Source organism: Pongo abelii, chromosome 12 (assembly GCF_028885655.2).
Source record: "Pongo abelii isolate AG06213 chromosome 12, NHGRI_mPonAbe1-v2.0_pri, whole genome shotgun sequence".
Taxonomy (NCBI): Eukaryota; Metazoa; Chordata; class Mammalia; order Primates; family Hominidae; genus Pongo; species Pongo abelii.
Window position 1 is genome coordinate 40,518,104 of NC_071997.2, and position 25,139 is coordinate 40,543,242.

The window sequence follows — 25,139 nt, forward strand, 5'->3', positions numbered from 1 at the left end:
TCCTTATAGTAGCATGGTTTATAATCCTTTGGGTATATACCCAGCAATGGGATGGCTGGGTCAAATGGTATTTCTAGTTTTAGATCCTTGAAGAATCGCCACACTGTCTTCCACAATGGTTGAACTAATTTACACTCTCACCAACGTGTAAAAGCATTCCTATTTCTCCACAACCTCTCCAGCATCTGTTGTTTCCTGGTGTAGACACTCGAGGGAATCTCCTGGTCTGCGGGTTGCAAAAACTGTGAGAAAAGCATAGTATCTGGGGTGGATAGTACCGTCCCTCATGGCACAGTCCCTCGCGGCTTCCCTTGGCTAGGGGAGGGAGTTCCCCAGCCCCTTGCACTTCCCTGGTGAGGTAACGCCCCACCCTGCTTCTGATCACCCTCCGTGGGCTGCACCCACTGTCTAACCAGTCCCAGTGAGATGAACCGAGTACCTCAGTTGGAAATACAGAAATCACCCACCTTCTGCATTGGACTTGCTGGGAGCTGCAGACTGGAGCTGTTCCTATTCAGCCATCTTGCCAGATCCCCTTTATTTTTATTTCTATTTCTTTTTTTCTTGCCCACTCTCTTGTCTCCTTTATCTGGCACTCCACTTTCCACAAAAGAACCATGCCTTCTCCACACGATCCTAGTAGCAGTGTCTCACCTGCCCTTAACACATCATCTTTTCAATATAAACATAGGAAAGAGAATCTCGCTTCCTCTTTCTGGGCTCCTGTACCCAAAGGCCCATGAATTCCACCATCTCCTTGAAACTAAGCAGAGCTGGGGCTAGGAGGAGACACAGTGCTGCAGTGCTAGTGGCATTGTTTAAAGGCCTGGGGTCCAGCTGAGTTGCAAGCCAGCTGATCCCTTCGGAAGTCTAGCTGTATGAATCAACAAATGTTCCATTTTTACTTTAAAGAAAAAAGTTGACAGAGGGAGAATGAAAGGAAATGGGCCCTTTATAACAATACAACCATCACTATGTAGAGACTACAATCCTCTAAAGAAGTCCTGCCTTAGGGGGCCCGGTCTAGGGATCTTTTGCCACTCATCAATCCAGAGGGAGCTCACTGAGTGACAGCTCTCCAGTGGGAGCAGGGTTGGGGGTGCTTACTGGGACCACAGTGGGGGCCTGGCAGCATGATGAAGCAAGAAGGCAAAGCTGGGCTCTAGTACCAAATCCACGTCCTAGGAAGGAACTCCACTTCTGGGGCTAATGGCAGAAGCTCAGACTAAGACGTAATAGGTGTTTGTCCAGAGTTGACAGCAGACTCCAAACAAGTTACCAGAAATGTGGAAGTAGGAAAGTGTAGTTGAAGATGATGAAGGATTAGGATGCTCCCCTACCCATAAATGCATCAAGACCCCGAAAGCAGAATCCAGGGAAGGGTACTTGGAAAGAATGGCAGCCACAAGCTCTGCTTCCAGGGACCACAGCCCTGGGTTAGGAATTAGAACAGGATTCTGGCTCCATAAAGGTAAGCATCTAAGAGCAAGAAAGGGTTCCGTGCTTTGGAGAAAGACCTGGGAATGAGAAAGGATGCAATATAGAAACAGCAAGTGGAGACCAAAGCAGGAGTCCAGTTCTGAATCTGTCACCATTGGGAGAAGAGTGACTTGACTCTGAGTACAATGCAAGTGGGGTCCAGTTCAGATAAAGAATGAGGGTGATTCACTCCAAGAGCAGAGACACTTTGGAAATCGCATGCCAGGACCACTCAGGTCGGGTTTAAAATATGAGTTTGTCCGGATCAGTCTTGCTCCTTTTAGCTGGCTTAACATACCCCCTCTCTGGCCAGCACACCAGTGAGCTGCCAGCCCGACTCTGTCAATGACATTACTCAACAGAGCCTTCCTGACTTGCTCCCCAAATACTCCTGTGTCAGTTTAGTTCCCACCCCATTGCTGCTTCCTGGTTCCATCCCTTATCCTGAACATTCAAGATTTGCTCTTTCCTCCATAAAGTCTTGGCCCCTTGGCTGCTTCCTTGACTTGGATCTTCTCTTCCATTTCTGTCTGCACCAAGTGTTTCCTGTGGTGACTAAACACACAGATGTGGGAGGTGTGATAATTAAAGAAAGAGGAAAGAAACATGAAGGGTGGCTTGATGGTTAACAAGGACAGGTTTATTTTAGAAAACAAACCTAGGAGGGGGTTTTGGCCAAGTTAGGTTAGAGCCCCACTTTCTTACAGGCTAAGAGTTTTTAAGGATTCAGAGTGGGAGAGTTTATTAGAGGCTTGGACTGTTTTTGTGTCTCTTTGTTGTGCTTGTTTGGGAGGGAGAGTTGTGTGTTTGTTTTCATACATCTTTCTGCAACTGCAGGCATACCCCTGAGTCTGCTTTTAGCTTCCCTATCTTAGTGGACCTGAAGGGAAAGGAATGTGCTTATTAAGGCCCACTGTTTTACTGGAGCCCATTGTATGACAGCGAAGTTTGGCAGTTACCCAAGAGAATTTCCCCCCACCTCCCTCTGTGCCTGAGCTGTTTTATCTGTGTTTTACTGTCTGCTCTTTCTGGCTGCTTGTAGTTAGAAGAGAAGTGATTCCCTTGAAACGCATGAGGCTAGAAAGGGAGCTAGAACTTAAAGCGGTGGTGTTTGTCCAAGATGACAGTGTTCCTGCTCTGTCAGGGGGATCAATGGGCCCAGACTTAGCGGGGGGTGTTGGAAGGCAGAGAGTGGGATGTAGCAGGGTCTGAAGAGTTCCTTCCACTATGCAGCCATTCTCCTGCCTTAGGGATTCCCGGGTACAGTTGGGAAGGGGAAACGTTGAAGGAAGTAAGGTTTCTAAATTTGTCATCGGGATAGAACTGGGGAAATACTCTCTCCCGACTGATCTTTCTTGGTTATATAGGCTGCCCTACAAATTTCTGTACAGTTAAACACAAAGGATACACAGAGAGTGGGTTCTGATAGCTTATCTCTGATTTTTCCTAAGGAAGTGGTGCTCTTAGTAGTGAGTCAGAAGGAATGGTTTAGGTAGGATTATTTTCTGTGTTCCCTGCCGCCAAGGTGCTACCTGGCGGTTTTCTCTTTTGCTTGGAGACTTTTATTGCTGAGTTCTTCTCCACCCCACTACCACTTTTCCTCTTCCTCTTGCTTCTAATTCTGCATTTGCTCAAAAAGTTTAATAACTATTAAAATGTTTACTCCACCCTGTTTTTACTTCCTCCTTTACCCACCTCTGCCTTCTCCCAAGCAAACCAACCAGTGTTAAAATAATAATAATAATCTTTCTTATCTTTCTCCTAATCACATGGAAATGTGAATTTTTGACCTTTGTTTTTACAGTGTTGGGATTATTTTTTCACTTCTGCCTCTTGCTTTTCACATGTAATTGAACATAGGAGAAGTGCTTCCAAGTCATTGCTGTAAACCACATTGAAATTTTTTTTTTTTTTTTTTTTTGTTTGAATCAGAGTCTCGCGCTGTCACCCAGGCTGGAGTGTAGTGGCGAGACCACGGCTCACTGCAACCTCCGCCTCCCGGGTTCACGCCATTCTCCTGCCTCAGCCTCCGGAGTAGCTGGGAGTACAGGCGCCCACCACCACGCCCGGCTAATTTTTTTTGCATTTTTAGTACAGACAGGGTTTCACCATGTCGGCCAGGCTAGTCTTGAACTCCTGACCTCGTGATCCACCCATCTCGGCCTCCCAAAGTGCTGGGATTACAGGCTTGAGCCACCACGCCCGGCCCAGACTCAATTTTTTAATGTATAAAATATTTTGGGGTAAGAGTGTTTCAAAACTTCACTGCTGCCTGCTTGTTTGAGCACACACTTTGTTTCCCACATGGAGCCACTGCCCGGGGGTGGCAGAACACCTTTTGCACACCCCTCGCCTGCCATTGAGCTTCATTCCTTGGATTCTGTCCCTGGGAGAGGGCTGGCTGAGTTTGTTTTTATTTGGTTTTGTAGATAGATATTGACATTACTTTCCAAAACAGCTGTAGCAATTGTCAATCCCAGCGGCAGCATTTGGGAGTAGAATTTTTTCCCAGATGGGACCATGAGCCTAGTTTTGCAGCACTTGGGTTGATGGGGCCTGATAAAAATGGGTTACACAAAAATGGCTCGTTCATTAGGATTTTACAGAAAACCCTAAAGGGCATCCAGAATGCTGTTTAAACCAACACATACAAGCATTACCTTGGGAATAAGGCATTAAGCACATTCTTGACCTATTCGTAGGCGGGAGGATCACATTCATTCCACTCTCATAAGCAGCTAAATAAACTCACTATACAGTTAAACTTTACCCTTAAAGTTTAACAACTCTTATCATAACTATTGCTATTTTTTTTTAATTTTTTTTAGAGACAAGGTCTTACTCTGACACCCAGGCTGGAGTGCAGTGGTGTGATCATAGCTCACTATAACCTCTACAGTGAAATCCTGAACTCAAGTGATCCTCTCACCTCAGCCTCCCAAAGTGATGGAATTATAGGCGTGGGCTAATGTACCCGGCCACTATTGCTGTTTTGAGAGGGTCCTCCTCTCCCCTACCACATTCTATATTAAGAAATTCCAAATTAAATGAAGAGATAAAAAATTCAAGGTTAATAAATTAGTAACTATTAATGTAATGATAATAAAAATAAGAGTCAATGTTTTAAGAGGTGTATTAAACTGTATAAATTGTCCTGGCTGAAGTGTGGGGGGCGAGGGTACCCCACTGACTGATGTAGGTATAAAGTAAACTCAAAACTCTTGTTAATGTCTCAAAGACAACTACGAACAGAGTTAGGTTCATTGGCTCACTGCCTCAAGGGAGCCAGCGTGCTATGGGAAACACGTCTCCCTAAGAAAGCACTAGAAGGACTGGTTGTAGGATTTGGGTTTGTGTTAGGTCATTATATGGGCCAGGGTGTGGGCGTTCCGAGAAGCAGGCATTTGTTGTGGATTGGGTGCTGTCAGGAAGCAGGTATAAATTTGTGAGTGGCCTTGTTTCATGAGAACATTCTGTGAAGTTGTTTATGTTCAACAAGAACGACCGCAGCCTAGTGACAGGCCAACTCTTGACTGTGAGGAGTTGCATTTCTCTTTCTCCCACTGAAGAAATTGAGTTCATAGAGGACAGACGATTGGCCCAGAAGACCTGCGTCCCCCTCAACAGCTGGGTAACTCCCATTAGGTGTCCTGCCCTGTCAGACCCTCTTCACCCACCTTGAATGGTTGGTGTCAAGAAAACAACTGGCACTTAGAAATTAGTCCCTAGAGGTAAGGGAAATACGGCCAAACTGAAGAGTTATTTGGGACCTGTATTCATTTGCTAGGGCCACCATAAGAAACTACCCCAAACTGAGGGGCTTAAACAACAGAAATTTATTTTGTCACAGCTCTGGAGGCTGAAGTCTGAGCTCAAGGTGTTGACAGGGTGGCCTCCTTCTGAGGGCCATGAAGTAAGAGTGTGTTCCAGGCCTCTCTCCTTGGATTGCAGGTGGCCATCTTCTCCTTGCCTCTCCACATTGTCTTCCCTCATACGTGCCTGTGTCCAAGTTTCCTTTTCTTGTAAGGACACTAGTCATATTGAATTAGGGCCCACCCTAATCACCTCATTTTAACTTAATTAATTCTTTAAATACTCCATCTCCAAATAAGGTTACATCCTGAGGTATTGGGGTTAGGACTTCAATATATATGAATTCGAGGGGAGGGACAAAATTTAGCCCATCAGAGGATCTACCTCTGTGAAGATGGAGGCTTCCCTCCAACCAGGAGCAAAACTGCAAGAAAAGCTCGTAGAAATACAACAGGTCATTATTGTCAAGCGCATCCGTGTGAAGAGACCACCAAAACAGGCTTTGTGTGACCAAGAAGGCTGTTGGGTACAAGTGGGCTGAATCTGAAAAGAGAGTCAGAGAAGGGAGATAGGAGAGGGGCAGCTTTACGGGACTGGGGTAGGCAGTGGAAAGTTACCAGTTAGAGGTGGTTATCTATTGTTAGCAGGGGAGAGGGTCACAAGGTGCATGGTGGAGAGATCGTAAGACTCATCGTCCAGAAGAGCAATGTCATAAGGTCGATTGATCAGTTGGGGCAGGGCAGGAACAAGTCATAATGGTAGAATGTCATCAGGTGGGTTAATTAGTTAAGGCAGGAACTGACTATTTCACTTCTTTGTGGTTTTTCGGCTGCTCCAGACTTCTTGGCTCCTGCAGGCCATCTGGACATATATGTGCAGGCCACAGGGGTTACAATGGCTGAGCTTTGGCTCAGAGGCCTGACAGCTACGCTTTCTGCAACTAATTCTTTTCTTTTTTGTTTTCGAATGCCATGAAAGTGCAGTGACCACACGAGAAACAAGATGGCACCCATGACTGGTGCATCTGGTAGTCATTCCAGCCTTGTCTCTGTTGGGCTTACAGGTAGGACTGTTCTTTTGTCATTCTTCTAAAAATGAGTCACAAGGAGGTTGTTCTTGGAAAGAACTAAAGAGGAATCACCAGTTAGTGACTGAAGCAGTTGAGGGTCCGTAGTTTGCAGTCCGCTAGAGTGACCCATTTATTTTCAGTGGTTTTTAAGTTTTCTTTTCAAAGTGACAGAGAACTATGCTAAGAACTCACTGCACGGTTACCTTATTGGTTGCCTCCCCAGGACATACTCCCCGTCTTACTTCCCAAAGCCCCTGATTTCCTTAGGTCATATACCCATGTGATTCTGAGAAGCCTTTAGAGGAAGGCAAGAAACTTAACCAGTTTAGAGTGACACAGTGCATTTGAGACTGTGGAGAAAACAGATGAGACCAAGAACTGCTGTAACCGGTTTGCTACCATGAAGAAAATCGGCATAAGGGCAAAGTGAATAGAGATAGCAGAGTTGAGGGAACTGCAGACAAAGGGAGCCAGAGTCTCAATCAAACTGTACCTGAAACCCACCTACCGCTGGACTTTTCAGTTAAATGAACCATTAAATTCACTTTATTGTTTAAACTAGCTTGAGTTGAGTTTTTTGTTGACTGCAACTCAAAATATCTGGATACATTTATTAGCTTCCCTGAAATGTTACCAGTGTTCTTCCAAGTATGTACCAATCAATTACTATATCATGACATATTAATTAATGTCCAGGATGAGAGATACTGATGAAGACGTACCTTGAATTTTAGAAAAATGAAGGAGACTATCATGTGGGAATAAAGGAAGGAAAATAGATTTCTGTGGGATTTGAATTGATTTCAAATTTTCAATGTCATCAAAATCCTTACCAAGCCAACTGGGTCTAGGCAGGCATAGCATATGTTCAATAAACATAGTATATATTCAATGATGTGGACGCAACTAAAGAATGAGAAAATGCTGACAATGGCAGAAGCAGCTAGAACGCAAGTCTGCTTTGAAGCTTTTAAGTGACTACTATAGAAAATATTTAATGTAAATAGAGAAAACAGTCTCCACTGTTTCTTGGAGAGTTGATCTTCCTACCTCTTATTTCATTTGACCCCCAAATATGTGAACCAAATAAAAAGTCCCTCCCACAATGCTGGTTGCAAAGTCCAAGTGGACACTGAGGTCCAAAGGTCAGAGATGATCAGAAAGATAAACTTGACCACAAGGGAAGTTAATGGTTCGAATTCATTATCCATCGAGAAGTCAAAATGGGCAACAGGTCCAAAAACAGAAGCCCGAGAAGTCAGAAAACCAGAAGCCCAAAGGCCTATCCAAAAGAGAAGCAGAAATAGAGAAACACTGCCCAGTGAACCAAGTACCCCAGGGAAACAGCCCTGTGCAGACTAATGCGGCACATGAATTGCAAAGAGCAACAAATGCAAAGACAATCTCATATTCAGAAGCGTAATGTCATGCACTAATATGCAAAAGGAAGGGGACTGCAAAGATTAACGAATGAAAGAAAGATGAAAATTTCTGAATACTAGCAGCAGCAGTAATTACAACAGCAGCAGGCAAGGCAGAAAGTCCTGTCTAATAGAAATGCAACTTACGTAAATGCTGACTGAGGCTGAGCAACCATTTTAAAGTAATGTACGTCATGTACGTCTGCTAACATTACTTCTGGATAAGACAACTCTCTGGCAGGGAAATTATAGACAGGAAGACACAAAAGACAGGGATTGAAATGAACCAAGGCTATTACAACGTTGCCTCTAGTTACCTGTGGCTAGAAGCTTTTGTCATTCCCTGGATTGGCAGCAGTTAAACATGAAGCACATCTGTGTGGTAGATATGATAATTAACCATATGAATGCCCAAACTAAGTATCTGATAAACTAGTCTACAGGTAACTTACAGTCTCACTTCAGTTTTCCTCGTTATGACTTTGCTTCCAAAAAGACAAGCTAAAGAATGCTATTTAGACTTTGATACACACACAAGAAGTATATTAGTGCCCAGCTATATAAACATCTGTGAGGGGCCGGGTGTGGTGGCTCATGCCTATAATTCCAGCACTTTGAGAAGCCAAGGTGAGAGGATTGCTCAAGCCCAGGAGTTCAAGACCAGCCTGGCCAACATAGGGAGACCCCATCTCTACAAATAATTTAAAAATTAGTGGGGTATGGTGGTACATGCTTGTGGTCCAAGCTACTTGGGAAGCTGAGGTAGGAGGATCACTTGAGCCTCAGAGGTCGAGGCTGCAATGAGCCATGATCAAGCTACTGCACTCCAGCCTGGGCCACAGAGCAAGACTTTGTCTCAAAAAATAATAATAAAATAAACTTCCCTCAGGACTATCCCTGAGATTGGATGTTTTTAAGTAACCAGGTCTGAGATTTGCTCACCTCTCTTTTCTCCAGATTAGTAAGTGTCCAGCTCTTTGAAGGGCCAGAAGCCAATACAAGCTGAGCAAGAATGACGATTACTTTCCAGCTTGGTAAGAGGACAAAGTTGCTGTCCTGAGAGTATGATTTTATAAAAGTAGAGATGCTGTTAAAGCTCATGGAATTGTAAGCTTGTGTTCAAACATGCAGATCACCTCTGTGGTATAATAAAAAAAAAAATCCACTGGTCATTTTCCTGAGTTTCTGGTTCAGAGCTTCAAAAACCCTTGGAATTTCCTGAGTGATAGGAGTGCCTTTGTTATGCTAATGAGGTGCCCCAATCTGATGACTGGAGAAACACCATGATCCTTTGTCTCCTGCTGATTAGATAAACGACATGGATACAAGTGGGGTGGTTTTAAGGAGCGGGAAGTTTAATAGGCAAGAAAGAAGGAAAAAACTCCCCCATAGAGAGACAGAGGGAGAGGGGCTCCTAACAGAGAGAAAAACCCCTGTGTGGCAGAAAAGTCATCAGTTGTATTGGGAGGCTGGAGGATGTGGTGTCTTATTTGCATAGGGCCCAGGGGATTGGTTTGACCGGGTGTATCATTTATGTAGCCCACGAAAAACCTGGTCCTCCTACCCTAGCCTTTTAATATGCAAATGCAGGTCGCCGTGATGTCCTGCACAGGTGGTGTTATCTGTAGGTGGCCATGACACTGTTGTACCCACTAGCGAGTTAAGAAAACGCCACACTTTGAGACGAATTAAGAGTCCTTTATTAAGCCGGCGGCCAAAGAGACAGCTAATGCTCAAAATTCTCTCAGCCATGAGGAAGGGGCTCGACTGACTTTTATACCTAGGTTTAGGAAGGGGAGGAAGACTCAAATATAATAATTTTACAGAAGTAAAAACATGCAAGAATCAAAAGAAGCAAAATGGTTACAGAGTGATAAACAACTTAAAAGACAAATGGTTACAAGAAGAGCAACGGTACCAGGTGCAAGCTTCTAAATCTTTCATTATAATTAAATATAGGGTCTATGCCGGACACGAACTCAAGGTTTTATGTTGTTATCTCTTGGAGAAAAATCCTGGGAACTTCATAACATTGTTGGTGTTAGTACCTTATCAGTTAATTGGGCTCCTTTGAAATGCTGAGGATCTGTTTACCCAGGCCAACTCCTTACGAAAGGGGGTTGGGTGAGGAGCCCTTAGTGTCTTGTAAATTAAGGGGTCAGTTGGAGTTTGTCCGGCCTTCCTAGCTAGAGAGAGTCTTACTTACATGAGAAGCAAGGCTAGGTGATTAAAGAGACAAGCAGGACAAAATTCAAAGTAACGAGTTAAAGTAAAAACAAGGTTAGGCATTTCAACACCTGGCACACCTGGTGACAAAGAGAAGAGGGGAGGAATTGCCAATTGGATGGACCTAGTTTCTAATCGCTGGCATTTGCATATCAATACTTGCCGGCCTGGCTTTCCAAGCTGCTTTTCTATTAGGAAAGAAATGTTTTGGGAGTTGCTTTTATTAAAAGAAATTTCCACTGAGAACCCTCACCCTTTCTACCTACCTAAAAATTATTTCTTAGTAAATCCTGTATTACCATGGACAGCTTCAGGATGGAAGCTGGGGCCCCTAGACAGCTTCAGGATGGAAGCTGGTCAGCAGAAAGACCAAGCACCTGAAAATAGTGTTGATTGAGGCTTTGAGCCCTATGAGATCAGCTTGTTCTCCAGACTTCCAATATGCTGAAGATTGATTTTGATCAAGTAGCTAAGTATTTATTCAATCATGCTTATGTAATGAGACCTCAATAAAACCTCTGAACACCAAAGCTCAGTGGAACTTTGTGGTTGGCAAACACATTGATGTGACAGCGGAGTGACATACCAAATTTCCCAGGGAGCGGGGTATGACAGTCCCATGTCTAGGACCCTCCCAGACCTCATCTTAGGTGTATTCTTTATAATAAAATTATAATAATAAGCTTAGGGCTTTCTTGAGCTCTGTGAGCCATTCTAGTGAATTAGTGAACCTGAGGGGGTCATGGAAACTCCCAATTTAGTGGCCAGTTGGTCAGAAGTGCAGGTGGCCTGAGAACCCCTGAACTTGCAGCTAGCGTCTGAAGTAAGAGTAGTCTTATTGGGGTCTATGCTCTTAAACCTGCAGAGTCCAATCCTAACTATGGGCAGTTAGTGTCAGAATTGAATTGCAGTACATCCAGGTGGAGTGGAAACAGAACACATTCTGTCAGAATCAAGAAATGGATTGGCCAGTCACCTCTCAAGAGCGTTGTGGTCAGCTGTCACTGCCTACATGCCCAAACCACCACCTTTAAGATAAATCTGGCCAGGGCCTAGTGGCAGGTGGCTCTCTTTTCCTCAGAGCTCAACACTTCGCTGACATATGATTTGATTTTTTTTTTTTTTTTTTTTTTTTTTTTGAGATGGAGTCTCAATCTGTCACCCAGGCTGGAGTGCAGTGGCGCGATCTCAGCTAACTGCAACTTCTGCCTCCCGGATTGAAGCGATTCTCCTGCCTTCAGCTTCCTGAGTAGCTGGGATTACAGGCGCCCACCACCACACCCAGCTAATTTTTGTATTTTTAGTAGAGACGGGGTTTCACTGTGTTGGCCAGGCTGATATCAAACTCCTGACCTTGTGTCCTGCCCGCCTTGGCCTCCCAAAGTGCTGGGATTACATGCATGAACCACTGTGCCTGGCCACCTGACATATGATTTGAATGGTGATTTTTCCAGAGAAGCCAGAACTCCTCCCTTCTTTCCCAATAAAGGTGATTTGTTATGCTTAGAACTAAATGTGATTTAACTGTTGTAAGCATGTGTAAAATAAATTCCCAAATAAAAAAATATATTTGTGGTCTAAGGGTGTTTTGGTTCTGAGGCCGGTTATGCAATCTAACAGTTGTCCATCCTGACAGGCCATCTCTCTACTGAAAGTGAGCACAGAGCAATTCTTTCATGGAGGAAACAAATGATAAAGTAAGATTCATCATCAGTTAGCAGAAGAGATAGAAAAGACTTCGGAAAACATATAAAGGAAAAAGCACAAAATATAGATTAAGCAACATCTCCTGAACTCTACAAAACATTTTAAATATATCCATTTTGGCAAACTTTCAAGATAAAAGCCTCTGTTTTTCAGGAATCCAAAGGAAAAATGGTGGGATCTGAAGAGACTATTCTCATCCATCCTATTTTGTGAGTAAGTCATAAGAGATCGAAAAGGTGACAGCAGCTGTGAAGAAGAAAGGAAAACAACCTTTGTCCTCAATGCCTGAAGGCAGAGGAAGGCTTGGGAAAAGCTGTTAGTCTCTGGCATTGCCCATAGAGATCATCCCACTAAACTAGGATTTAGGAGCCTAATTGGAGGGGATTGAGACTACAAATTTAGAATAATGCCCTTAAAGAAGAAAGTGACATGTTCCATGTGTGCTTTCAGTTCCAAGACTAAAGTTTGCTGCATCCAGTTTCCTAAGTATTAGGACAGTCTACCCCAGAATCCAAGTCAGCACAACTTACACAGCGATGAAAAAATCCAAAGTTCAAGAACAGAAGCTAAGGAACTCTGTAGCTGACAAGAGGGAGGAAGTCTGAAGAAGTGCACAAAGTTAAGGTGGGCCAGTTTGGAGGAAATACAAGCAGCCATATATCAGTGCTCAGGATTCAAGGCTTAGCTTCTGAACAATCAAATTGCCTCCAATAGGAAAGGGAAAGAAATATGGCCTCTGGTCTCTATTACTGATATGGTTTGCATCTGTGTTCCCACCCAGATCTCATGTCAAATTGTAATCCCCAGTGTTGGAGGTGGGACCTGGTGGGAGGTGATGGGATCGTGGGGATGGATCCTTCATGAATGGTTTAGCACCATCCCCTTGGTGCTGTTCTCATGATACAGTTCTTATGAGATCTGGTTGTTTGAAAGTGTGTAGCACCACCCCTCTTGTCATTCTCTTCCTCCTGCTCCAGCCATTAAGACATGCCTGCTGTCTCTTCAGTTTCCACCATGATTGTAAGTTTCCTGAGGGCCCCCCAGAAGCAGAAGCCACTCTGCTTCCTATACGGCCTGCAGAACCATGAGCCAATTAAACCTCTTCTTTATAAATTGCCCAGTCTCACGTATTTCTTTATAGCAGTACGAGAATGGACTAATACAACTACCACACCTAAAATGGAATTAACATTTAGGGATCACTTGAGCCCTTCATATAAATACCAGGATGATGTGCTGAACTGCACAATCTATCAAAGATTACAGGGGAGGTTTCTTGAGGGAGTTGGATTCCCATTCCCCTATCTCCCCTCCATCTTTCCTCCCAGTCTGCAGTGATACAGGGTAGACTCAGGGCTTTGGTTCCATAGGTATCCTCCAAAATCACAACACACACACAGATGAAAAATGTCTAAGATGGAGCTATACATCTCCTTTTCTGCATGTCGACTTTATTCTTAATATTCTATAGTCTCCTAAATCACTCCTTTGTTTTCTGAAACTATTCTAATTGTAAATCTCCAACCTTATATAATGTTTCAGGGCACTATGTGCTAGCCACACATCTAGTACTACTACTTTGAATGTCTCTAAATTTCTCAGGGAAAAGAAGAGATACAAGTATCTGTGATTATTTGCTTAGATCAAATCTGCAGAACCTAGAGAAAATCATTTTCCTTTGTGAAACACAGCACTAACTTTGATATTATGTGGCAATCCAAGATATGTTAGGAATTAAGTGGAAAATCTTATGAGGTTACTGGATGGTGGAAGACAAAGGACCATTACGAAGACAAAGGGACAGGTTTCTTCATTCATTTCACAGATCAGGAAGCTGATATCCAGATTGAGAGTTTAGGTCATTTGCCCCATTTACTGCTTCTTAGGAAAATCACGGTTGGATCTTGGATACACTGGTGTGGCCTGATTTTCCTTCTCCATTAAGTTTGGAATTATGATGTTGGAATCACAAGACATTGAAAGCCCATATACAAATGAAGATACTTTATCTATTGGCCTTTATAATAGAGAAATTTATCAGAGTCATTTTTAGACAGATGGACATTTAGTATTAAAATTATAAGGGGAATTGGAGTTGGAAAGGAAGACAGACTTAACAGCTGCACATTTCTGCATCAGATGCAAGAAAGGCGTATATTTAGACATAGCTGGACATGCCGCTCTGAGCCAGACCAAAGCACACCTCTCCTCTCACACTCTGGGGTGGGTTTGAGGAGATAAGGCAACAGAAACACTAAAGCAAAAGTAAGAGGGAGGGACAAATTACTGAAGCAAGAATGATCATTTAATAGACTTTCAGATATTCTATGACAACTGCTGCACTCTCAACTCAGGCCTGAGACAAAATGGCAGAGGAAGAAGATTAAAGAAGACAAGGGTGAGAACAGAGAAATCGGAGTGCTATCAGTGGCACGAGCTTCCAATTGGTGAATTTTTTAAAAATGAGCAACACATTTGCCAGCCCTTTGGTATTTTCTGCTTATATTGATATATATCAATTGCCAGTGTGTATTTCTTTGAGGTTTACAGATTTTCCTTATCAAAGTATCAAAATATTCAGAGGTTCTTCATTTATCCCTGGCATGTAGAGATAATGTGAAGCTCTTAGGAAAAAAAAAAAATCATTCTCGGCTTAGGAAGTGGAACCTGAAACTTCTTTCAATAAGCTTCTGAAGCCTGTGAAGCATAGTTGTCTGTTCTTTTACAGGGCCTATTGTGTAGAAAAAAAAGGCCTGGTAACCCTCCCAACTCAACATACTAAAGCCAAAGTAGCAGCCTTCCCAGTACCAATGGCCTGTTTCTATTAATTCTCCTAGGCTCTCAAATTATCTTGGATTGTTTTCTTTTTCCCATATATTAAGGACATCATTGTGTTCTGAGAATTGTCCTTCCATGTGATCTGATTCCCTCCTTCATCTTCCATTCTCTCTGCCTGCAACACCAGTTTGAAGTCTGCAAATTACTTTTCTCTGCCTTTTCTGCCCATCCCTCTCCCTGTCTCCAGTAAATCCTGAACACTACCAGGTTCAGGATTTAGACTCTGTAGATTTTTATGTTAATCAGCCTAATAGGGACATTAAGATGAACACATTGTGTAGGCAGATCACTTTAATTCTTCCTCTAAGAAAAATGGCAGAGAGGGACTGCCATAAGTGAGAATAAAGGAAAGCCATTGAGTAAGCCAGGACATTATTCCTAGGAAAATGTCGGTTTCTAATTACTGCTGACAATGCTAGTATTTTATTTCTATTACTCCTGGATATACCTGTGGGGATTGGCATTGGAGTTTGACAACGGGTTAGTGTGCCTTTTTTAAGGGCAGTGTAGAAGAGTATCTATAACACCTCACCCATAAACAAGCGTGGTGGGAGAGGAACCCCTAGTAACAGAAGTGAAGGAGGGTAGACAGTCTCTATGGCTTTTAGAAAACAGGGTAGAACTAAGTGTAACTATCATGAGGTCCTTATGATCACATGCTTATTTGCTTCAAAAAGACCATTACTAAAGTGATGAAGTACAAACTTCTTAGTCTAGCATTCAAGAGTTAGCATCAAAATAGCAAACCAGTCTTTCAAAAAAGAACCTCTAATGCTCATGAATCCTCAAGAGTGATTTCCTTCTAAAATCTTGATTTACACACGGAATGACCTCCCCAAGGCTCTGCCAAACCCATATCCATCCCCTCTCCCTTCAAGGCCCAATTCAAGCCCCACCTTCCCTATGAAGCTTTGTCTGACCAACAGGTCCGCATGACCTCTTCCTCCTCTGAATACCCCTGGCACAGGGGTCCCCAATCCCAGGCCATGGGCTAGTACCTGTTCATGGCCTGTTAGGAACTGGGCTGCACAGCAGAAGGTAACTGGCGGGTGACCGTCTGAGCTCAACTTTCTGTCAGATAAGCGGGGCATTAGATTCTCACAGGAGTGCAAACCCTATTGTGAACTGCCGCATGCGAGGGATCCAGGGTGCGAGCTCCTTATGAGAATCTAATGCCTGATGATCTGAGATGGAACACTTTCATCCTGAAACCATCCCACCCACTGCTCACCCCAACCCCTTCCCCCACCCCCACCCCACCATGAAAAATTGTCTTCCATGAAACCTGTCCCTGGTGTCAAACAGGCTGGGGACTGCTGGCCTAGCAGATACAGTCTGAACTCATTTGGCTCTTAATATACATATATACCACCTTTAAACAATTCTTTATTTCTGTGTCCTCATTTCCAAGACTAAAATCACTAAGTCCTTCAGGACAGGCTCTGTTTGAGTTAGACAAGGTTATAATTTGCACCTAGCTCATGATGGCTTCTCCATCAACATTTCCTGTTGATTACTGATCGAGCCCCTATCAGAAGCAGATGAAAACTTCAGTTGATGGAACCAAAAGTGTCCTAGTTCCTGTGATGGTTAGCAGAATCTAGCACTTATCTAAAGACCTCAGAGTTTATTACCCTTTGAGTAATAAACCCCACAAATTGGAGACTCAGGTAGATTCAAAGCCATCAACACACTGGAAGAAATTTCTGGCCTCAGTGAGCATCGGGATTTCCACAAGCTAAATTTTTGTTTAGGTTTTTGGTGTTTTGTTTTTCTTTTTTCTCTTTCTTTCTCTGTTTCTTTCTTTCTTTCTTTCTTTTTTTGAGACAGAATCTCGCTCTGTCGCTCAGGCTGGAGTGAAGTGTTGCGATCAGCACACTGCAACCTCTGCCTCTCGGGTTCAAGTGATTCTCCTGCCTCAGCCTCCTCAGTAGCTGGGATTATAGGCGCGTGCCGCCACGCCCGGCTATTTTTTGTATTTTTAGTAGAGACGGGGTTTCACTATGTTGGTCAGGCTGGCCTCAAACCCCTGACCTCTTGATCCACCTGCCTCGGCCTCCCAAAGTGCTGGGATTACAGGCGTGAGCCACCGCGCATGTCTTTTTTCTTTTTTTGGGAGTGACTCCCTCTCTGTCGCTGGAGTGCAATGGCGCGATCTCATCTCACTGTAACCTCCGCCTCCCTGGGTTCAAGCGATTGTCCTGCCTCAGCCTCCAGAGTAGCTGGGATTATAGGCACGCACCACCACACCCGGCTAATTTTTGTATTTTTTAGTAGAGACAGGACCTGGCTAATTTTTGTATTTTTAGTAGAGACGAGGTTTCACTATGTTGGCCAGGCTGGCCTCCAACTCCTAGCCTCAGGTGATCTGTCCGCCTCGGCCTCCCAAAGTGCTGGAATTACAGGCGTGAGCCACTGTGCCCAGCCTTGTTTTTTTAGGTATTTAACTCAAGAGGCCAAGGAAGCAGAAACATCCACCCAACCTCTTTCTAGCATGAACAGCTCTTTATTCTGTATTGTCAAGTGGCTCTTGAAACACTTTTGAGACGTGGAGTAAAGACCAGGGGGCAGAGAAGACCAGGCTAACTCTTTCCCAACTCACTCTTAAGAAACATCAGCGACAGAGGAGCCCCTGGAAGACAGCAACAAAGGCTCAGCTGAGGATGCTCCCCAGCATTTGAAGGCTACCTGGGCAGACCAGGAGAATGGAAGCTCTGAGGACAACAACTTTTCTGAAACCCATAATGACAAAGACTCTGCAAGTGGCGGAGACACTCCAGCTTCTGGAGCAGATATGGAAGAGCCCAAGTGTGCAGACGACCGTCAGCGTATACCAACAAGTCCTCTCCTAGCACCTGCAGGAAAAGTAGAGAAAATCCCTGAAGAGGCAGAAGAAATAAAACCTAGCGAGCTCAAGGAGGATGAGGATGCTGAAGAGCCTGACCTGATCTGTTGTGGCCTTTGTATTCATGGTGGAAATCCCTAAAGGCAAGTGAAGGAGCCCTGAGAACATCCTCCAGGGAACAGACACCCTCTCCATAGCAGCCCCTGAGCCCACTGGGCTGAGCCCTCCATAGGCTGCTTTAGTGAGGGAGGGGCTGAGGTGCCGGTCAGGCTACCACATGCAGGATTCCGAGGGCCATGCAGCGCGTTCTTGTCTGCAGTACCACTTAAGCTCATTTGAGGGGATCCAGCCCTGCCCTCCATGTCTCCAGAAGACAACAGGAAGGGAGCTTCACCAGTTCAACATGAGCAGCCACCAGGGTTGATCATGAATCCCCCTGTTTCATGCCTCCTGGGAAAGGTGTGAGAAGGAGGGAGGTACCCCGAGGCTTCTTGCCACACAAGCAGCACCCGCAGCCCAGCATTGCACACCTGCGAGCACTCAGTAGGTCCTGGCATCAAGAAAGGGAAAGGCCAGGATCCAAGACCCGCTGGGATGTGCCCAGTCCCACGGACCCCCCAGCCTCCATGGAGCCCTCGGTGTCTGGGGTGGCCTCATGGCCCCATTTCTCAAGATGAGGTTGGAGGCTTCTGTGTGTAGAGAGCACTGGCTTGGGCATCAGTGGTTCTGTGTCTGTGTCAGACACCAACAAAGAAACCGTTGATATACATATTGTAGCAGGACAAGCCACAGACAAAACTCCTGACAGTGGATTAAAGAAGGAAGAAGTTTATTCGGCCGGGAGCGTTGGCAGACTCGAATCTTAAAAGCCGAGCTCCCCAAAAAAGACATTCCTAGCACTTTTAAGGGCTTACAACTTGAAGGGGTCCATGTGAAAGGGTGTGATAGATCGAGCAAGCGTGGGGAACGTGACTGGGGGCTACATGCATCAGCTAACAGAACAAAAAGTTTTACAGTGCTTTCTCATACAATGTCTGGAATTTACAGATAACACAAGTAGTTTTGGTCAGGGGTTAATATTATTATTATTATTTTAACCACCAGGGCCGGGTGGTGGCGCCAAGGTCGTCTAGGTATTTATCTTACTTCTGTTTCTTTCTAACTTTTTGCTTTCTCACTTTTCTCCTGTCTTATAAACTAGGGAAAAGGGGAGGTGGGGAAGAAGCTGGGAGGGACAACAGGAGAAGTGGTGGTCTCATTCCATAGTATAAGCACATTTTTTTCAATAAGTCAACCTTAGCTTACTATAACTTTTTCACTTTATAAACTTAGTATTTTAACTTTTCAAAAAAAAAAAAAACAAAAGAAAACATCAGCGTATTACATATTTCCTCTTTAGACATCTGGACTCCTCTACAAAGAGGTGTCTATTTTTGATTTTATGGTGTCTAAGAACTTGGTCTCCCAGAGTGCCCTGTCCCCCAAAAGATGTTGAAAGCTGGCATTCTATAATCTACCCAGACTCTTCTGCTTTTATGTTAATTACAGCTGGCTGTAGAGAGAGTCCAGTCCCGTGAGCCCCATCTTCCGCTTGAAGCTGTTTGACAGGTCCCCTGTGTGGCTCAGGGCCCAGCCTTTCAGATCAGTTCAATAAAGCCCAGGGGTCTACTCCAAGGACACTAACCCATTACTTTCCAGTGCCTCGTATAACTGCGTAGCCGACCCTAGAACGCCCTCCCCGCCTCCACGTCCCCTCTACATGAAGTCGCTAAGCCAAAAACTTCTCAGGTTTTTCCACAGGCCGTCGTCACTCCCTCTTTGCCAGGGCATTTGAGATTCTGGGCTAAGACTATTGGTTTCAGCATCTGGGATGTTTTCTCACAGCGGAGGACGCTGAATAGAAAACTGCCAGAAAGCGGGAGGGGTCCCCGGCATCAGGTCCCGTTTTTTCTCCCCACCTGCCTCCCGGGTGATGCGGCTTAGGCCACGACAGTCTCGACCCTGCGCACGGATTTTTTTCCTGCGTTCCATGAACCAGACATAATGATTCTAGTTTACATATTTAAGCGAAGGGGAGAAGAAACGCGACTCTCAGGACCCAAGGGGAGGCAGAGTTTTTCTGTCTCAAAGACCTCCAGTTAAGACATTTTTCTCCTGCAAAGCCTTTCCTACAATGATGGCTTAATCGTGTAATTATGTAAACCAGTTACAACCTGGATAGCTAAAACTAAAAAAATCAATTCCCTACGCCCGAGCCAAGCCAGCTCCCCCTCGCCGCGCCGCATCCCAAACACCCCACGCTCGCTCAGCAACCGCCAGGTTTCGGTTCAACCGAAAACCACGGGAAGTGGGAGGAGCTACTGGTTCAAGGGAGGGAGGCGGGATTTGATCTCCGAGCAACGGCCCCGGTGACTGGCCAGCCTTCTGCAGCCGCCACCAATGGGCAGGCGCCCTGAAACGTTCGGCGAGCCGACTGCGGCTGCGCGGGGTATTCGAATCGGCGGCGGCTTCTCGTTTGCGGTTGAAGTTTCGCCGCTGCCGGCTAGCGTCCTCTGGCCATGGACACCCCGGAAAATGTCCTTCAGTAAGTGTCCGTCTGGTGGGGTGCGGAAGCCCAGGGGGCTGGGGCGCCTGGGGTTCGGGCCCGGCCCGCCCCAGACCTGCCTTCTTTTGCCCCCTTCGCCCCCTTCCTGGGTTTGGAATGTGTCCCACCCAGCAAGGCCGTGGGCTGCTTGAGAGCCGGCGAGGGAGGGCTCCGGCACCTTGGGTTCCGCTGAGGCCCGGCGCTTGTCCGCCCATCTGCGCCACGGTGGCCGTTTGGAGCAATCTGGATAATTCGTTAGGCCCTCAGAGCTCTCGTTTATTCTTTGTAAGGAATCCCCTCCTGACAGTTCAACCTAACAAAAATCCTGAACCTTGTGTTTAGATTTTATGATGTTTTCAAAGTCACGTATTGAACAATTCGACTACAGTAGGGAACGAATTTAAAGTTGCTCTCCTATCCATAATCTCACTGCTATTTTTTAAAAGTTTGAATACAGTGTACTTTAAGAAAAAAAAATTGAAGAAAAAATAGCTTTGCTCATTATTGAGTGATGTGTGCCAACCTGCTAACATCACTAACTCTTTAAAGTTCCCACGCGTTTGTTTTATGACTTAGATGATTTACCCAGACTGTTACTTAAAGGCATTTAAAACAATTAAGTCATAGGTGCAGGAAGTAAAACTGGTCCGTTTTATCAGTTCTTTGGGATCAGAAGACCGAGATTGTTAAATACAGTCAAAACAAAAATCCATTTGCTCTAAGACTTTTTCTGTAGCCTTCAACCTAGCCAGCAAATTATTTTCTTTCAGACGTCCCCCGCCCCTTTTTTAAAGGGAAAGCAGATATTCCTGGTCCTATTTTGACTTAGTAAGTCAAAAGATGAATTTGCTTTAATGAACTGGATGTTTTACTATTACCGTGTATTTAGGTCATTTTACTAGAGAAATGTGGTTGGTGTTAGAATATGAAATGTTTACCTTGGGCGAGCCTACTAGACATATTTTGGAAGAAAGGTTCTGAAATAGGGATTTGTCCCTCTGCTATAAGGCATGAGGGACATTCAAAATTCAGAATTATAATTTTTTTTTAGTTTTAAAAATAAGCAATACGTTTATATGACTAAAAAAAGATTTAGAACAGTATTTACCGAGAACTCCTGTACCTGACTGCTGTCCTACTCTGTCACATGTAACCGTTTTTCTAGTTTCTTTTTGGAAATATAAATATTTACATTATTATAATATATTAAATGTCTGCATGTTTGTATACATTTTTTGCCTTTACCACACATAAAATATAACAGTATATACACTGCTCTTTTGCCTAACAATATCCCTGGAGATCTCTACCAATACCTAAAGTTCTTTCTTATTCTTTTTTTTACAACTGTGTAATATTTCGTGTACCCTAATTGATCTAAGCAGTCAACTATTTATAGACACAGGTTGTTGACAATCTGTTTCAAATAGTGGCACGGTGAAAAATCTTGTACATAACATTTTGCGGATTCACATGTGTATGTGTCTTCTAGATCTGCAGAAGTGGTTTGTTGGATCAAAAGCAAATCAGTCCAGTTTTGGTAGATAATTCCCTTGGCAGGAATTGAGCACATGCCCACCTACAAGCAAGATGTGACAGAGAGCCTGCTTTCCACTGCTGCACCTACACAATCTTTTCACATGTTTTTTAGTTTTGCCGATCTGATGAGTGAAAAATTGTATCTCAGCGAAGTGAATTTCTGTCTGTTATGAGAGACTGAACATTTTTCATGTTTGTGAGCCATGTATGTTTTTCTGTGATTGTGAAACTGAAGGACACGTTCTGATGGAAAGATCTGTTCAGGATTTGAAATTTACCTTCTTATCAATAAGATGGGAAAAGAGGTTTCAGCACCTATCCAACTCTTCTAGAGATTTCTTAAGTTTTTGAGATAGAGGAATTTATATTATACTTAGCCATCCGGTGGTTCTTAACAATCTGGGAAAATTAAACGTAAATTATAAATGAATGAATGTTGTAAAAGCGCTTAAAGTGGGTACTATGACTCAATAATTTTTTTGCATTCTTGGGCGTATTTTGGGGGAAAAAAATCTGAAACTAAAGAAGTATTTTACATGAAAATACTGGCTTTATACACAACCGCTTGGAGATATATCCATAGCAAATATAAAAATACAAGGTCTATAGTGTAAATGTGGCCCATAGAGATGTTTAGTTGCCTCTATAAATTGTGTCAACATGTAAGGTTTAGGAGACTCATGCACAGATCTGGATTCCAGGCTTCTCTTCAGGAATCCGATCTGGTGTCCCTTGAGCCTCTCACGTTTAGGATGCTGTGCAGAGTTTGCCCCTTTCTATGAGGCACGTGGTCTCCATTTTGCTACTGTGCCTACCTAGGTACTTCACTTCCTCAGGTCATCTCCCTTGCCTCTGTAGGGATGACTTTACAAGTCCTGTTTTATAGTATATTTTAGTAAATATTTCAAGGTTTTCAAGACATTTTATATTTATTTAAGTATAGAGTCCATATTTTATATAAATCCCTTAGTAATGGGGTTGAATTTTGAATTTAAATGGTGGGGTTTTATAAACTATTTTTCTTTATATATACCATAATCATCTTCCCATTAGAATGCATGTAAGCTTTTTGAGGTGAATGATTCTATAGTTGCATAGGTTATGCATATTGCAGACAACATTATATCTTTCTCTTCAGCATTGTCTCCTAAAAATGCAAGTAATTGGCTGGGCATAGTGGCTCACGCCTGTAATCCCAGCACTTTGAGAGGCCGAGGCGGGCAGATCACGAGGTCAGGAGATCGAGACCATCCTGACTAACACGGTGAAACCCCGTCTCTATTAAAAATACAAAAAATTAGCCAGGCATGGTGGCATGTGCCTGTAGTCCCAGCTACTTGGGAGGCTGAGGCAGGAGAATCACTTGAACTCGGGAGGCAGAGGTTGCAGTGAGCCGAGATTGCGCCACTGCTCTCCAGCCTGGGTGACAGAGCGAGACTCTGTCTCAAAAAAAGCAAGTAATTTAGTGGCTTTTATTATGCTATAAATAATTCATACAGGTCATTATTAGAGCATTAATTGGTAAGCCATTGTATTTTTATTTCTGATTCATATTTTACCTAAAATAAAAGAAATTTTAAGTAACAATCTGGAAACTAGAATACAAATAAATTTTTAAAGGAGTTATGTACCAGGGTCCTAAGATTATCATTGCATCAACATTTGCACCAGGGTCCTAAGATTGTAATTGAGAGTAAGATTTCATACAGAGCTTTCTGACAGCGAAGATAAAAATATTACTAGATAAAACCCGTGGACTATTTAATAATAAGCAGTGAAAGTTCATTTGAAGCCTATCTCTATTAATTCAGAGCCCGGCTCTCCGAATTAAAAAGAGATAGGCTTCAAATGAACTGTCAATCGTGTCAGAATCTCAGATGACAATGTCAGGTGCTCCTGGAACAAGAGGCTCCTGGAACAGGAGCACCTGACATTGTCATCTGAGATTCTGACACCATCGATAGAAGAGAATCAGGCAAGTGTGTATCACCCAGAGGAAACCTCCACCTTTACTCGTAAGCTCTCACAACTGTATCCCTGAAACTCTCATTTCTCAAATGTTAATATTCTCTATAATAAGTATTTACAAATAGGGATTAGGTGAAGTTCAAAAGATTTCTCAAATACTAGACACATAATGCACAGTTTTGTAACATTTTTCAAACATGGGTGATCATGGAGTCTTTCTTTTGGGGTATAATGTTCAACTTCTGGTAAGGTAAATATCCTTTGGAATATATTAATAGTTTAAGAAACACTGCTCTATAGATAATAATTTAGATCATTAATAAAAATACCTGAAACATTTATTACTGTGTCTTAGAGTTTGAGGACATAGAGAAAAAAAATACAGCTGCTGCCCTCAGGAAGCTCTTGGTTCAGGTGGGAAACAATAAAACCCTTGAAACACGCCATGCTAAATGCTGTGACAGAAGCAAAGATTCTTGGAACTGGGAAATGTTTGAAGTGAGTTTTGGAGATGACCAGAGTTCTTGTGGTGAGGCAGAGGAGGTTGTTTCCTGGGGAAGGAGCAGAACGTAGAAGAGCACCAAGGAGTGAAGAGAAAGGGACTACCTCTTATGTCCTTTCAGTTGTATATATTTAAGCTCACAGGATCTTACATAAGGTTTTCAGTTCAGTTGATAAATATGTAATTATGTGATTATAAATTGTTGCTGTTGTTTTACAGTATGAATATCAACCACTTTTACTTGCTGTGAGTCAAGCAAAACTGAACATGGTGGAATTTTTATTAAAGAAAAATACAAATGTAAATGCAGTTGATTCATTTAACAGGTACAGACCTTAGTTCTTGTTGTGTTGTTTTTAAACCTGAGTGTCATTTTAGAGTGGTAGCAGTCACTCAAGTCAGAAATGTTACATTAATAAGAAGACTAACTTTTAATTATTGGGATATTTTATCCTCCATGTATATGGAGGTGGGAAACAATAAAACCCTTGAAACACGCCATGCTAAATGCTGTGACAGAAGCAAATATATATATATAGTGTTTAATTAAACGCCTAGCACATGCTTATCAACATCATTAACTGAAGCTACGACTACTACCATTAGCATTCCTATTAATATTGTTTTAAGCCTGTAGATAGCTCTTCTCTGACCCCTTAGCTGATTTTGCATTACAATATATGATATCAGACTAGGGAAGAAATGAATAATTCTTCACTTAAATTTGCCTACTGTAGATAGGTGGCCTGAGCATAGTTTCTTGCCCATCAAAGGACTTTAAGTTAGCAACTTTATGTCATACCACAGTAGGACAAGAGGCTTCCTTTTTGTTCCTTGCTTTTAACCTTTGTGGTAATTTACAAAGATAAACCCTTGAGCACGCAAGATGCTTGTTTATTAGCACAGGTAATTGGGTTAATTCTACATGGACAGGCAACATGTTTGATAAAGTATATAAACTTAGCTTTTAAAATGTCATTAAAGTTTTTAATTACCTCTCTGTTATTTTAGATCAGCCCTCATACTTGCTGTTAATCTTGGAGAAAAAGATATAGTCATTCTTCTGCAGCACAATATTGATGTGTTTTCTCGAGATGCATATGGAAAGACTGCAGAAGATTATGCAATTGAGGCTAAGAATAAAATGT

At 43.3% G+C, this 25,139-nt stretch overlaps 1 protein-coding gene and 1 long non-coding RNA gene across 2 annotated transcripts in view; one reads left to right on the plus strand and one right to left on the minus strand.

The window, feature by feature from the left end:
- LOC129057645 (uncharacterized) lies at positions 1-19,722 on the minus strand. Its single transcript, XR_008522277.1, has 2 exons — positions 18,945-19,722; positions 1-17,408 (listed from the first exon to the last, which is right to left on the minus strand). It is a non-coding gene; the product is annotated as an uncharacterized LOC129057645 (long non-coding RNA).
- Positions 19,723-19,818: 96 nt separating this feature from the next.
- LOC129047223 (ankyrin repeat domain-containing protein 36B-like) overlaps positions 19,819-25,139 on the plus strand; it is a 30,311-nt gene continuing 24,990 nt past the window's right edge. Inside the window, exons 1-3 of the mRNA XM_009237014.4 lie at positions 19,819-19,982; positions 24,211-24,317; positions 25,003-25,137. Of these exons, the coding sequence (XP_009235289.3) occupies positions 24,259-24,317; positions 25,003-25,137 (194 nt within the window). The 5' untranslated portion in view covers positions 19,819-19,982; positions 24,211-24,258. The remainder of the gene's footprint in view (positions 19,983-24,210; positions 24,318-25,002; positions 25,138-25,139) is intronic.